The following is a 14236-nucleotide window of genomic DNA, read 5'->3' as shown; positions in this document are numbered from 1 at the left end:
CAGCTTCCCCTGCAGCAAAGCAAGAGGGGAATTCTGTCCAATCCAAATGAGTCTGGAGACCTAACCAGGCTTGGAACAAAGGTAAACAGGCCAAGAAGCCTGCTGCTGCCTCTAAGACAGCATGAAGGGGTAGCCCCCGATCCGGGACCGGATCTAGTAGGGGGCAGACTCTCTCTCTTTGCTCAGGCTTGGGCAAGAGATGTTCACGATTCCTGGGCTTTAGAAATTGTGTCCCAAGGATTTCTTCTGGACTTCAAAGACTCCCCCCCAAGGGGGAGATTTCACATTTCTCAATTGTCTGCAAACCAGACAAATAGAGAGGCGTTCTTACGCTGTGTAGAAGACCTACATACCATGGGAGTGATCCGCCCAGTTCCAAGAGCGGAACAAGGGCTAGGTTTTTACTCCAACCTGTTTGTGGTTCCCAAAAAAGAGGGAACTTTCAGACCAATCTTGGATCTCAAAATTCTAAACAAATTCCTCAGAGTACCATCTTTCAGGATGGAAACTATTCGGTATTCTTCCTCTGATCCAGGAGGGTCAATATATGACTACCATGGATTTAAAGGATGCGTATCTACACATCCCTATTCACAGAGATCTTCATCAATTCCTCAGATTCGCCTTCTGGACAGGCATTACCAGTTTGTGGCCCTTCCCTTCGGGTTGGCCATGGCTCCCAGAATTTTCACAAAGGTGCTAGGGTCCCTTTTGGCGGTTCTAAGACCCCAGGGTATAGCAGTGGCGCCTTATCTAGACGACATCTTAATTCAGGCGTCGACTTTCCAGCTAGCCAAGTCTCACACGGACATCGTGTTGGCTTTTCTGAGATCTCACGGGTGGAAGGTGAACATAAAAAAGAGTTCTCTCGTCCCTCTCACAAGAGTTTCCTTCCTAGGGACTCTGATAGACTCGGTAGAAATGAAAATATTTCTGACGGAGGTCAGAAAATCAAAGCTTTTAATCACTTGCCGAGCTCTTCATTCCATTCCTCAGCCATCAGTGGCTCAGTGTATGGAGGTAATCGGACTCATGGTAGCGGCAATGGACATAGTTCCTTATGCCCGCCTACACCTCAGACCACTGCAACTATGCATGCTCAAACAGTGGAATGGGGATTATGCAGATTTATCTCCTCAACTGCATCTGGACCAAGAGACCAGAGATTCTCTTCTCTGGTGGTTGTCTCAGGACCACCTGTCTCAGGGAATGTGTTTCCGTAGGCCAGAGTGGCTCATAGTAACGACAGATGCCAGCCTGCTAGGCTGGGGTGCAGTCTGGAAATCCCTGAAAGCACAGGGCTTATGGTCTCGGGAGGAATCTCTCCTCCCGATAAACATTCTAGAACTGAGAGCGATATTCATTGCGCTTCAGGCGTGGCCTCAGCTAGCTGCAGCCAAATTCATCAGATTTCAGTCGGACAACATCACGACTGTAGCCTATATCAATCATCAAGGAGGAACACAGAGTTCTCTAGCGATGATGGAGGTAACTAAAATAATCTGATGGGCGGAGGATCACTCTTGCCATCTCTCAGCAATCCATATCCCAGGGGTAGAGAACTGGGAGGCGGATTTCCTAAGTCATCAGACTTTTCATCCGGGGGAGTGAGAGCTCCATCCGGAGGTATTTGCCCAGCTGACTCCGCTATGGGGCACACCAGAATTGGGTCTGATGGCGTCCCGATAGAACGCCAAACTTCCTCATTACGGGTCCAGGTCCCGGGATCCCCAGGCGGTACTGATAGATGCTCTAGCAGTGCCCTGGTCCTTCAATCTGGCTTATGTATTTCCACGGTTTCCTCTCCTCCCATGTCTGGTTGCCAGAATCAAGCAGGAGAGAGCTTCGGTGATTCTGATAGTGCCTGCGTGGCCACGCAGGACTTGGTATGCAGACCTGGTGGACTCTGCCAATGAGGCAGGACCTTCTAATCCGAGGTCCGTTCAAGCATCCAAATCTAATTTCTCTGCGTCTGACTGCTTGGAGATTGAACGCCTGATTCTATCAAAGCGTGGTTTCTCTGAGTCGGTCATTGATACCCTGATTCAGGCTAGAAAGCCTGTTACCAGGAAAATCTATCATAAGATTTGGAACAAATATCTTTGTTGGTGTGAATCCAAGGGTTACTCATGGAGTAAGATTAGGATTCCTAGAATTTTGTCCTTTCTCCAAGAAGGATTGGAGAAAGGATTATCAGCTAGTTCCTTAAAGGGACAAATATCTGCTCTGTCTATTCTTTTACACAAACGTCTGGCAGATGTTCCAGACGTTCAAGCATTTAGTCAGGCCTTGGTCAGGATCAAGCCTGTATTTAAACCTGTTGCTCTGCCATGGAGCCTAAACTTGGTTCTTAAAGTTTTTCAAGGGGTTCCGTTTGAACCTATGCATTCCATAGATATTAAGCTTCTATCTTGGAAAGTTTTGTTTTTAGTAGCTATCTCTTCAGCTCGAAGAGTTTCTGAGTTATCTGCTTTACAGTGTGACTCACCTTATCTTGTTTTCCATGCAGATAAGGTGGTTTTACTACCAAACCTGGATTCCTTCCTAAGGTTGTTTCTAATGGGAATATCAATCAGGAAATTGTTGTTCCTTCGCTGTGTCCTAATCCTTCTTCAAAGAAGGAACGTCTGTTGCACAATCTTGATGTGGTTCGGGCTTTAAAGTTCTACTTACAAGCAACCGAAGATTTCCGTCAAACATCTTCATTGTTTGTTGTCTATTCTGGTAAGCGGAGAGGTCAAAAGGCTGCGGCTACCTCTCTTTCTTTTTGGCTGAAAAGCATCATCCGTATGGCTTATGAGACTGCTGGCCAGCAGCCGCCTGAAAGATTTACTACTCATTCTACTAGAGCAGTGGCTTCCACATGGGCTTTTAAAAATGAGGCTTCTGTTGAACAGATTTGTAAGGCGGCGACTTGGTCTTCGCTTCATACTTTTTCCAAATTTTACAAATTCGATACTTTTGCTTCTTCGGAGGCTATTTTTGGGAGAAAGGTTCTACAAGCAGTGGTGCCTTCCGTTTAAGGTACCTGTCTTGTCCCTCCCTTCATCCGTGTCCTAAAGCTTTGGTATTGGTATCCCACAAGTATGGATGAATCCGTGGACTCGATACATCTTACAAGAGAAAACAGAATTTATGCTTACCTGATAAATTTCTTTCTCTTGTGATGTATCGAGTCCACGGTCCGCCCTGTCTATTTAAGACAGGTAGTATATTTTTATTTAAAAAACTTCAGTCACCACTGCACCCTATAGTTTCTCCTTTTTCTTCCTGGCCTTCGGTCGAATGACTGGGGGGTGGAGCTAAGGGAGGAGCTATATAGACAGCTCTGCTGTGGGTGCTCTCTCTGCCACTTCCTGTTGGGAAGGAGAATATCCCACAAGTATGGATGAATCCGTGGACTTGATACATCACAAGAGAAAGAAATTTATCAGGTAAGCATAAATTCTGTTTTTTTACGCCCGCTGCTATTACGAGTCTTGCAGATATAGGTGTCCCGCACACTTTTTTGGCCTTACCGCAAATCAACTTACGTAAATTTCGTAAAGCCTTTTTTCTATGGGACTTCCATAGCGCTGGTATTACGAGTTTGTCCTGGGAGGCCAAAAAGTGAGCTGTACAGCCTATACCGACAAGAATCCTAACGCATTTTAAAGTCAGTAGTTATGAGTTTTACACTACAACACTGTAGCATAAAACTCATAACTAAAGTGCTACAAAGTACACTAACACCCATAAACTATCTATTAACCCCTAAACTGAAGCCCTCCCGCATCGCAAACACTATAATAAAATTTTTAACCCCTAATCTGCCGCTCCGGACATCGCCGCCACTATAATAAACATATTAACCCCTAAACTGCTGCACTCCCGCCTTGCAAACACTAGTTAAATATTATTAACCCCTAATCTGCTGCCCCCAGCATCGCCACCACCTACATTATACTTATTAACCCCTAATCTTCCACTCCGGACATCGCCACCACCTACATTATATTTATTAACCCCTAATCTGCTGCCCCCAACGTCGCCGCCACTATTTTAAATTTATTAACCCTTTAAAACTAAGTCTAACCCTAACACCCCCTAGCTTAAATATAATTTAAATATTTCTAAATACAAATTACTATCATTACCTAAATTATTCATATTTAAAACTAAATACTTACCTATAAAATAAAGCCTAAGCTAGCTATAATATAACTAATAGTTACATTGTATCTAGCGTAGGGTTTATTTTTATTTTAAAGGCAAGCTTGTATTTATTTTAACTAGGTAGAATAGTTAGTAAATAGTTATTAACTATTTAATAATTACCTAGCTAAAATAAATACAAATTTACCTGTAAAATAAAACCTAACCTGCAATAACATCTAACACTACACTAAAATTAAATAAATTACCTACATTAAATACAATTAAATAAATTAAATAAAATTAGCTAAATTACAAAAACAAACAAACACTAAATTACAGAAAATAAAAAACAAATTACAAGATCTTTAAACTAATTACACTTAATCTAATAGCCCTATAAAAATAAAAGAGCCCCCCTAAAATAAAAAATACCCTAGCCTAAACTATACTATCAATAGCCCTTAAAAGGACCTTTTGTGGGGCATTGCCCCAAAGAAATCAGCTTTTTTACCTAAAAAAAATACAAACAACCCCCCCAACAGTAAAACCCACCACCCACACAACCAACCCCCCAAATAAAACCCTAACTAAAAAACCTAAGCTCCCCATTGCCCTGAAAAGGGCATTTGGATGGGCATTGCCCTTAAAAGGGCATTTAGCTCTATTGCAGCCCAAAACCCTAACCTAAAAAATAAACCCACTCAATACACCCTTAACAAATCCTAACACTAACCCCCGAAGATTCACTTACCGGGAGAAGTCTTTATCCAAGCGGCAAGATGTCCTCAACGAAGCCGGCAGAAGTGGTCCTCCAGACGGCAGAAGTGGTCCTCCAGATGGGCAGAAGTCCTCATCCAGACGGCATCTTCTATCTTCACCCTTCCAACGCGGAGCGGGTCCATTTTCAAGACATCCGGCGCGGAGCATCCTCTTCAATCGACGGCTTTTTTGGAATGAATGTACCTTTAAGTGATGTCATCCAAGATGGCGTCCCTTAGATTCCGATTGGCTGATAGAATTCTAAATTAAGTGATGTCATCCAAGATGGCGTCCCTTAGATTCCGATTGGCTGATAGAATTCTATCAGCCAATCGGAATTAAGGTAGAAAAAATCCTAATGGCTGATGCAATCAGCCAATAGGATTGAGCTGGCATTCTATTGGCTGTTCCAATCAGCCAATAGAATGCGAGCTTAATCCTATTGGCTGATTGGATCAGCCAATAGGATTGAAGTTCAATCCTATTGGCTGATTGCATCAGCCAATCAGATTTTTTCTACCTTAATTCCAATAGGCTGATAGAATTCTATCAGCCAATCGGAATCTAAGGGACACCATCTTGGATGACATCACTTAAAGGTACATTCATTTCGAAGATGCCGTCGATTGAAGAGTATGCTCCGTGCCGGATGTCTTGAAGATGGAGCCACTCCGCGTCGGAAGGATGAAGATACAAGATGCCGTCTGGATGAAGACTTCTGCCCATCTGGAGGACCACTTCTGCCCGTCTGGAGGACCACTTCTGCCAGCTTCGTTGAGGACATCTTGTTGCTTGGATGAAGACTTCTCCCGGTAAGTGAATCTTCGGGGGTTAGTGTTAGGATTTTTTAAGGGTGTATTGGGTGGGTTTATTTTTTAGGTTAGGGCTGCAATAGAGCTAAATGCCCTTTTAAGGGCAATGCCCATCCAAATGCCCTTTTCAGGGCAATGGGGAGCTTAGGTTTTTTTAGTTAGGGTTTTATTTGGGGGGGTTGGTTGTGTGGGTGGTGGGTTTTACTGTTGGGGGGGTTGTTTGTTTTTACAGGTAAAAGAGCTGATTTCTTTGGGGCAATGCCCCACAAAAGGCCCTTTTAAGGGCTATTGGAAGTTTAGTTTAGGCTAGGGTTTTTTTTTTATTTTGGGTGGGCTTTTTTTATTTTGATAGGGCTATTAGATTAGGTGTAATTAGTTTAAATATCTTGTAATTTGTTTTTATTTTCTGTAATTTAGTGTTTGTTTGTTTTTTGTAATTTAGCTAATTTTATTTAATGTATTTAATTGTATTTAATGTAGGGAATTTATTTAATTGTAGTATAGTGTTAGGTGTTAGTGTAACTTAGGTTAGGATTTTTGTTTTACAGGTAAATTTGTATTTATTTTAGCTAGGTAGTTATTAAATAGTTAAAATCGATTTAGTAACTATTCTACCTAGTTAAAATAAATACAAACTTGCCTGTAAAATAAAAATAAACCCTAAGATATCTACAATGTAACTATTAGTTATATTGTAGCTAGCTTAGGGTTTATTTTACAGGTAAGTATTTAGTTTTAAATAGGAATAATTTATTTAATGATAGGAATTTGTATTTAGATTTATTTAAATTATATTTAAGTTAGGGGGTGTTAGGGTTAGACTTAGATTTAGGGGTTAATAAATATAATATAGTGGCGGTGACATTGGGGGCGGCAGATTAGGGGTTAATAAATGTAGGTAGGTTGTGGCGACATTGGGGGAGGGAGATTAGGGGTTAATAAGTATAATGTAGGTGGCGGCGATGTCCGGAGCGGTAGATTAGGGGTTAATAAGTATAATGTAGGTGTCGGGGCGGGAGATTAGGGGTTAATAAGTGTAAGATTAGTAGTGTTTAGAATCGGGGTTTATGTTAGGGTGTTAGGTGTAAACATAACTTTAGTTTCCCCATAGGAATCAATGGGGCTGCGTTACTGAGTTTTACGCTGCTTTTTTGCAGGTGTTAGACTTTTTCTCAGCCGGCTTTCCCTATTGATGTCTATGGGGAAATCTTGCACGAGCACGTACAACCAGCTCACCGCTGACTTAAGCAGCGCTGGTATTGGAGTGCGGTATGGAGCTCAATTTTGCTCTATGCTCACTTCTTGCCTTTTAACGCCAGGTTTGTAAAAACCTGTAATACCAGCACTGTAGGTAAGTGAGCGGTGAGAAAAAACTGCACGTTAGCACCGCACAGCTCATAACGCAAAACCCGTAATCTGGCCGATTGCTTTTATTGGGGAGTTCCCATTACTAATGTTTAAAAGGAGCTGAAGAGTGTTATTAAATTCTACAGGTGAAAACAACATCCTGCTGTAGGTTTATATACTTCTTCGTTCCATTTTCAAAACACACAAACATTTTATCAAGTTTAACCCTTCCCCAATTTTTATTTAACATTCACCAACTTGGTAGTTTTTAGAAGAAAATTCGTGCCTCAAGATATGTATCTTAGTAATGCTTATCCAGTGGTATAAACAATTGTTTTGCACTTGCAGGCTTCACCTAGGATCGACTCAGCTGCAATAGACATGCAAATATATTTAAAAATATTTAATAAACTATTTAATTTATTTCTATGCCAGGCTCTGCTCCAATGTTATGTAAATTCTTTTTTGATTTGTGGTTTTAAACAGTATCATATAAATATTATATTATATCATAATAAAATATTGATAACATAAATATTTTATGATTTATATATACTGTATATGTATATTTATATATATATATATATATATATATATATATTTAATATTCATTTTTATTAGTACCATTTATATATTATTTTTAAATATTCATATTATTATTTAATTGAATTTGTACTTGTTCATGTTTTATCAATCTACCTCTTTCTATCTATCTACTGTATCTATCTATCTATCTATCTATCTATCTATCTCTATTTACCTCTCTCTCTATCTCTATCTACCTCTATCTATCTATCTGCCTCTTTCTTTCTATCTATATATCTATTTATCTATCTGCCTCTATCTATCTATCTATCTATCTATCTATCTCTATCTATATGTATAGTGAAAGACAGAGAGACTCATTGTTCATCCTAAAGAGACAGCCTCCCCTCTCCTATACTAGGGAATAAGACAAACTAATGATATAGCAGTCTGTTCTTATGTATTATCAATATCAGCTCACTTCAGGATATTTTTTTCTATCATGTACCTTAGTCTTAATATCTTTGTAATAGTTTAATAAACTCTTTATTCTCATAGGGAGAATTTGGACCAATGGGGATACGAGGGGAAAGGGGTCTTCCAGGCCCCATGGTGAGTTATTTAAAAAATACTTATAGTCTTTTGAAAATATTTGTACCAAGTTTTCATAACCAAAAGCTTTGTTTAGGGCACTGGCATTCAAGCACAGGGATGGGAGGTTGCTGTAAACGTGTCATTTTTACAAACGTAACTACAATGGAGCGGCAATGGTCATTACTCATTATTTGCTAAAAAGCTGATTCGTATCTGGGCAGTGCCTTGAATTATATTGAAGCCATATCTCACCCATGTCCGTATTTGAGATATTTTAGTTTGGTTACTAATGAAAATGTAGAGAGTATCTACCATTCATGTAGTCTAAAAAGGTGATTTCCACAGCACAAGAGAGAGATAAGGGGGAAATATAGGTTCCAACATGGGGGTGCCAATTACTGTATAGGAATTCAGTGGAATTGAGAAAAACCTTTGTGGAAACCCTTTTAGATAACTACTTTAACAATCCAATATTCCACACAGCCTTTATTTGCACACTGTGTTTCATTGCCTGATTTATATATGTCTCTAATTGTCCTAAGCAGAACAGATAGACAAGGGGAAAACCTAGATTCCAATATGGTGGCACCCATTACTTTAAAGAACTTGAAGTACTTTATAGAAACTAAACCCTTATATCTTCAATACTTAAAAACAGATTATATATTTTGAAAAAGCATTTATGTACCGTATAATATCCCTTTATTAACATATTGCCAAGATATTTTATGCTTAAAGTGAAATGGTACTCAAGATATTTCTATCATGTACATGAAAGAGCTGTAATTAGACATGTGACAATTATTAATAGATAAGCAAGTGTACTTTGTCTTCAGTATGTGTTTTTATCTTCTAGGGATTAATTGGTTGGCCAGGTCAAGACGGCCATTCTGGAGATAAGGTATGAAATGTACTGATTAGGGTTAGGAAAAATCCTAAGTATTTCTGTGAACAAATGTATCATGATTGCAGGCGGATAGTTTCACAAGGAGAGAACCTGTCCTCCTGCAATCACCACTTGTGATGCTTCATTGATTGGGCAAAATTAAACGCAGATGAGTTTTCTTGTTCAGTGCCGCCCCCCAAGAGCAGGACATGTCAATCACCCCAAATGAGCGTGTGTCATGTGACTGATCTTCCCACCTCTGAGGAGGCGAAGAGGTAAAAGTAGTAGTTTCTGCTTCTTACATTAGTGGCTGCTCATGTGAGCCTTCTCTGAATATCCCCAAATGCTGAAAATGCAGCTTAATAAATTTACCCGTGCCTTATAATGATTCTCTCTGTTCTTCCAAGACTTTTTGTGGTGTTTTCTACTGGTGCTTTCGATCTTTTTCTGCGTATATGTAGTAGGTATTACCTTAGGAATGCTTTAAACAAACCGGGGAGCTGAATAAATAGACGTACTTGTGCAAATCTTAAGGCTGCAGCTTCTGATCTTGGGGGGGGCAAGCACAGCCTTTCATTCTATAAGGTCAATTAACCCCTTCATGCCAGAGGCAGGTGTTTAGATCAGAACAATCTGATGTAAACTCTTGCTACAAAAATGAAATCACTGGATCGTCAATACAACAATCACGTGATTTCAAGGCCGGGATGGGATCATGGGGGATTGTCTACGCTGCTAGTCATGCCCGTAGTCCGATTTATCATTAGCTAAAAGGAAGAGGCTGGAGTATGCCATATAAGTTAGGACGTTCCATGCTGTTGGCATTTAAGCCCATCGCTGTTAGGTTGGCATGGAACAACTTAACGGTGTGAAGGGGTTAACTGGGTAACACTTACAGCAATATTTAGTATTAAGCGGTTGGCTAAATTAGTGAAGAACAGCCACTCACTATTCAAAATAAAGCACAAGGCAGCAGTAGCATTCATGATTCTTATGTCAGCAAATCAAGAAATTGTTTCCTCTTAATGGGTCAGTAAACACCTTGAGATATTTAACATAAAACATATAGGGCCAGATATCAAGTGGAATGCAAAATATCGCTTTCGCAAAAGCTATAATTGTGCTCCACTATGTAATACCATTGCACGCAAAAAAAAAAATGTTGCCAACTGAACCTTTATTAATTCTCCCTCCCCCCCCCCCCTTTCCCTGTGCATCACTCGACAAGACATTGTGAATTGCGCGGCTACCATGGCACTTGCCATGTGCAGGAAGTGGAGGGGTGTTTGACACAAAACTACCATCAGATTTTCTTTCGTGCACCTATGTAAGTGCTTCTGTTAAGGCTAAAAAATCTGATGGGCGGTGTGTTCTGTTGGATTCTGCAACAGTGACGTGTGCTCTCAGGAATATGATAAAGTAACCGCGCACATGCGCAGATCATGTGGTCGCACATTCCAACGGGTCGCAGAACCTCACAGAACACCTATATGCTGTCATAGTGCACTCATATTGTGCATTAATACAGGTCCATAATGTTTGCATATTTTGTTGCATTTGTTTTTGACTAAGCACCAAAATACATCTATGGCTTGACTACTAAGGCAGGTGGTGGGTGCAGTTTTCCTATGAAAAACAGCTGCAGAAAACAAGATGTTTGTTTTTAAAGATGTGTGTGTATCCCCCCCATTACAGCCACGAGTTGTGGGTCATCTCTTTAATAATTATTAGATTTGCATGTATCTCACAGCTGTTACTTTTTCAATGCATAGACATTACAAAAAACTGCATTCAAAACATTACTAAACGGATGAATTAGAACAAAAAAACGACCTCTTTAATACAGTAACATATGTAATAAAGAAAACTTCAAACAGTTAAAGACAAAATAAACTAGAGACAAACTCATTAGCTGTGAAATAGCGAGTGCAAGACAACAGAGTCTTTATTAATCCCACGTGCTTAAACAGCGTTAAGGTGAAAACCACCACTCTACGATGCCATAATGCCTGTGGCCAGCACCTTGTTTGCGCTTACAAAGCCTCTGAGACGCCTCTGGCTCTATCCAGTGATTCAGATTAGAGCATTTTAAACAACTTTACACTTTAATTCTTCAATCACATTTGTTTCATTTTCTTGAGATCCTTTGTTGAAGAAGAAGCAGCAACACACTACTTGGAGCTAGCCTCCACCAACCAGCAGCTAGCTCACAGTACTGCATTGCTGCTCCTGAGCCTACCTAGATATGGTTTTCAACAAAGGATATAAAAAGAATAAAGTAAATTAAAATTGCATGCTCTTTCTGAATCATAAAAAAAAAATGGGTTTCATATCCCTGAATCATAAAAGTTTAATTTTGAACGCCTGCTAAAGAAACAGTTAAAGCAAGCCTCTATGAATTTCAAACATGATCTCCTCTTAAAGGGACAGTAAACACCAGAATTTTTGTTGTTTAAAAAGGTAGATAATACCTTTATTACCAATTCCCCAATTTTGCATAACCAACACAGTTATAATAATATACTTTTTACCTCTGTGATTACCTTGTATCTATGCCTCTGCAAACTGCCCCCTTATTTCAGGTCTTTTGACAGACTTGCATTTTTAGCCAATCACTGCTGACTCCTAGGAGCTTCACATGCCTGAGCTCAATGTTATCTATATGAAACACATGAACTAACGCACTCTAGTGGTGAAAAACTGTCAAAATGCTTTCAGATTAGAGGCAGTCTTCAAGGTCTAAGAAATTAGCATATGAACCTCCTAGATTTAGCTTTCAACTAAGAATACCAAGAGAACAAAGCAAAATTGGTAATAAAAGTAAATTGGAAAAGTGTTTAAAATTATATGCCCTATTTAAATCATGAAAGTTTTTTTTACTTTACTGTCCCTTTAACAATAAGGCCTTTTTGGCAGCCTAGAAAGTGACTACAAATTCCGCCTTTTGTTTTTCTTACAAGGAAAACTTGTAATGTTCAGAAACACTTATATATCTTTGGCTATTTACAGGGTCGTGCTGCTACAAATGGAGAGAAGGGGGACCAAGGCCCTAAAGGAGAAAAGGTAAATAAGTTTTAGTAGAAATTACCTATTGTTCATAATGTAGATATGCCAGTTAATGCCAATATTGCCAGTGATGCATATGACAGTTATATAAGGGGCATTGTAAACTTATTTAAAGGAGGAAATATTCTCATAGTCCCTTACAGGGACAATAACCTTTTAGCGCTGTTATGGCGTTTTTTTCCGTCCAAACGGCGCTGTGCTTTAGCGCCATAGGACGGAATACAACGTCATAGCCGTTTGGCTTTCTGGATGTGATCACGGTCTTGAGGGCGTGCCTAGCGTCATAGGGACGCCCCCCTGACCCGATCCCATCATTGAAATCTCACGATTGCGGGATTTCAAGTTGTTCCGATGTAGACAAATTAACCCCGTCATCAAAGGGTTAAACCCTCTAAAATTGTTATTTATCAGCTAATTTATAACTGTCCGTAATTGACCTCAGGAGATCAGATAAGAGCAGACTTTTACACCTAGGGAAACTTACACTTATTTCTTGAATATTTAAACAAGTAATATAATTTAAAAAAATATATATATATATACAGTATATATCTACATGTTGTTCTCAGGCTAATTATAGCTTTGAATACATAATTATGGCTAGTATTTTTAAGTGTCTAATATCCTTTAAAATAGATGTAAAGTAGAAGAGGGTAATCCATGTAAATGAATTTGCACAGTTTTAAAGAGAAATTGATTGTTATTAAAATAAATCCCTCTGTAGGTAGGTGTTTTCTGATCTCTCTTTCATACAGGAGTATGCTCATAGAATGCACATGACCCGAGCTTTGCGATACATATTCACTATTGTGTATATGATAGAACAGCAGTTAAATATATTACATAGTAATAGAGGGTGAAAAAAGACTCATAGATTGATCCAAAAAAGGCAAAACCCCAAACTGAAGTGATTACCAAGTGTTCCTCAAAATAGAAAAAAGAAATAATTCTTGACTCCAAAATGGCAATAAGATTTCTTGTATCAACAAGCTACTATACTGTATGAGACAGGTGGGATCCGCACTGACACTATCCAATAGTCTGGAATATTCTTGATAAATTCAATCCGGTGCTACACCTAATAGGACCGCCCTTGACGTCCAGTAAACAGTATAGAGTACAAGAATAAGGTGGCACACGGTTTTCAAAGGCTAAACCTTTATTGTCGAGCAACGTTTCGGGGCACCTGCCCCTTTCTCAAGCTTGAGAAAGGGGCAGGTGTCCCCCAAAACGTTGCTCGACAACAACGGTTTAGTCTTTGAAAACAAGCTACTGTACTGTCAGTACAAAACTGTTATATCCCTATATATGCTGCGTTGCTATAAAGCATTCATCTCTGTTTAAAAAGCATTTACTGAATTTCCTAAAACAACCTCATTAGTCAGAGAATTCCATATCCGTATTGTTCTTCTGTAAAGCCCCTTACACTACTGTAGGGGAAATGTCTGTTTGGTAAGTGAATAATTTCTTGTCCTTCATCATTTCTTATATGGGCCCTATATATATTTGTATAACCATATTCCCTTTTAGTTCCCTCTTTTTCCCTTTGCAAGTAATTACAACCTTTCTTTATAACACAAATCGTCCAATATCCTTATCAATTTTCTCAATTTACAGTGAAACCAACAAGATATGCAGCTAATACCTAGGTATCTGTTGCTCATTGGCTGAAAGGGATAACTCCCACAGAAAAAATCATTCCTTTTTCATGATAGCTCTGTAATACATTTTAAAATAAAAAAAATTTGCCATGTGTTCGCTCATACTAAATTATATGCCTGCAGAGTTATAGTCTTCTAACAACAATGCATTGCAGTATTGCGTGAAACTATGCAGATTATTCTATTTAACGTTTCTGGGTTTTGTTTTTTATTCTGTAGTGTAAGCGTTAAATCTGTACAGAAATAATGTGAAATGCTATTTGTACGCCAACAATTTAAAATAAACATATAGCTTAGCAAGCGGCATAATCGGAAGTCAGCCCCCAAGTTATAATAAGGATAAAATAATCCAATTTGTATATCGTAGGTAAAAAGGCAATTAGCCATGATAAAACAGCTGTGATTATTGCATTATAGGTATTAGCAAACATAATTCGTATTAATAATAC

General features: G+C 39.1%; 1 protein-coding gene across 1 annotated transcript in view; it reads left to right on the top strand.

Moving 5' to 3' along the window:
* The window catches only part of LOC128642637 (collagen alpha-1(I) chain-like), a 509301-nt gene that overhangs the window by 383452 nt on the left and 111613 nt on the right, over positions 1 to 14236 (top strand). The window contains exons 23-25 of the mRNA XM_053695420.1: positions 8139 to 8192; positions 9031 to 9075; positions 12070 to 12123. Of these exons, the coding sequence (XP_053551395.1) occupies positions 8139 to 8192; positions 9031 to 9075; positions 12070 to 12123 (153 nt within the window). The remainder of the gene's footprint in view (positions 1 to 8138; positions 8193 to 9030; positions 9076 to 12069; positions 12124 to 14236) is intronic.

This window comes from Bombina bombina, chromosome 12 (genome assembly GCF_027579735.1).
Source record: "Bombina bombina isolate aBomBom1 chromosome 12, aBomBom1.pri, whole genome shotgun sequence".
Lineage (NCBI taxonomy): Eukaryota > Metazoa > Chordata > Amphibia > Anura > Bombinatoridae > Bombina > Bombina bombina.
This window is presented reverse-complemented; position numbering and strand designations above follow the sequence as displayed.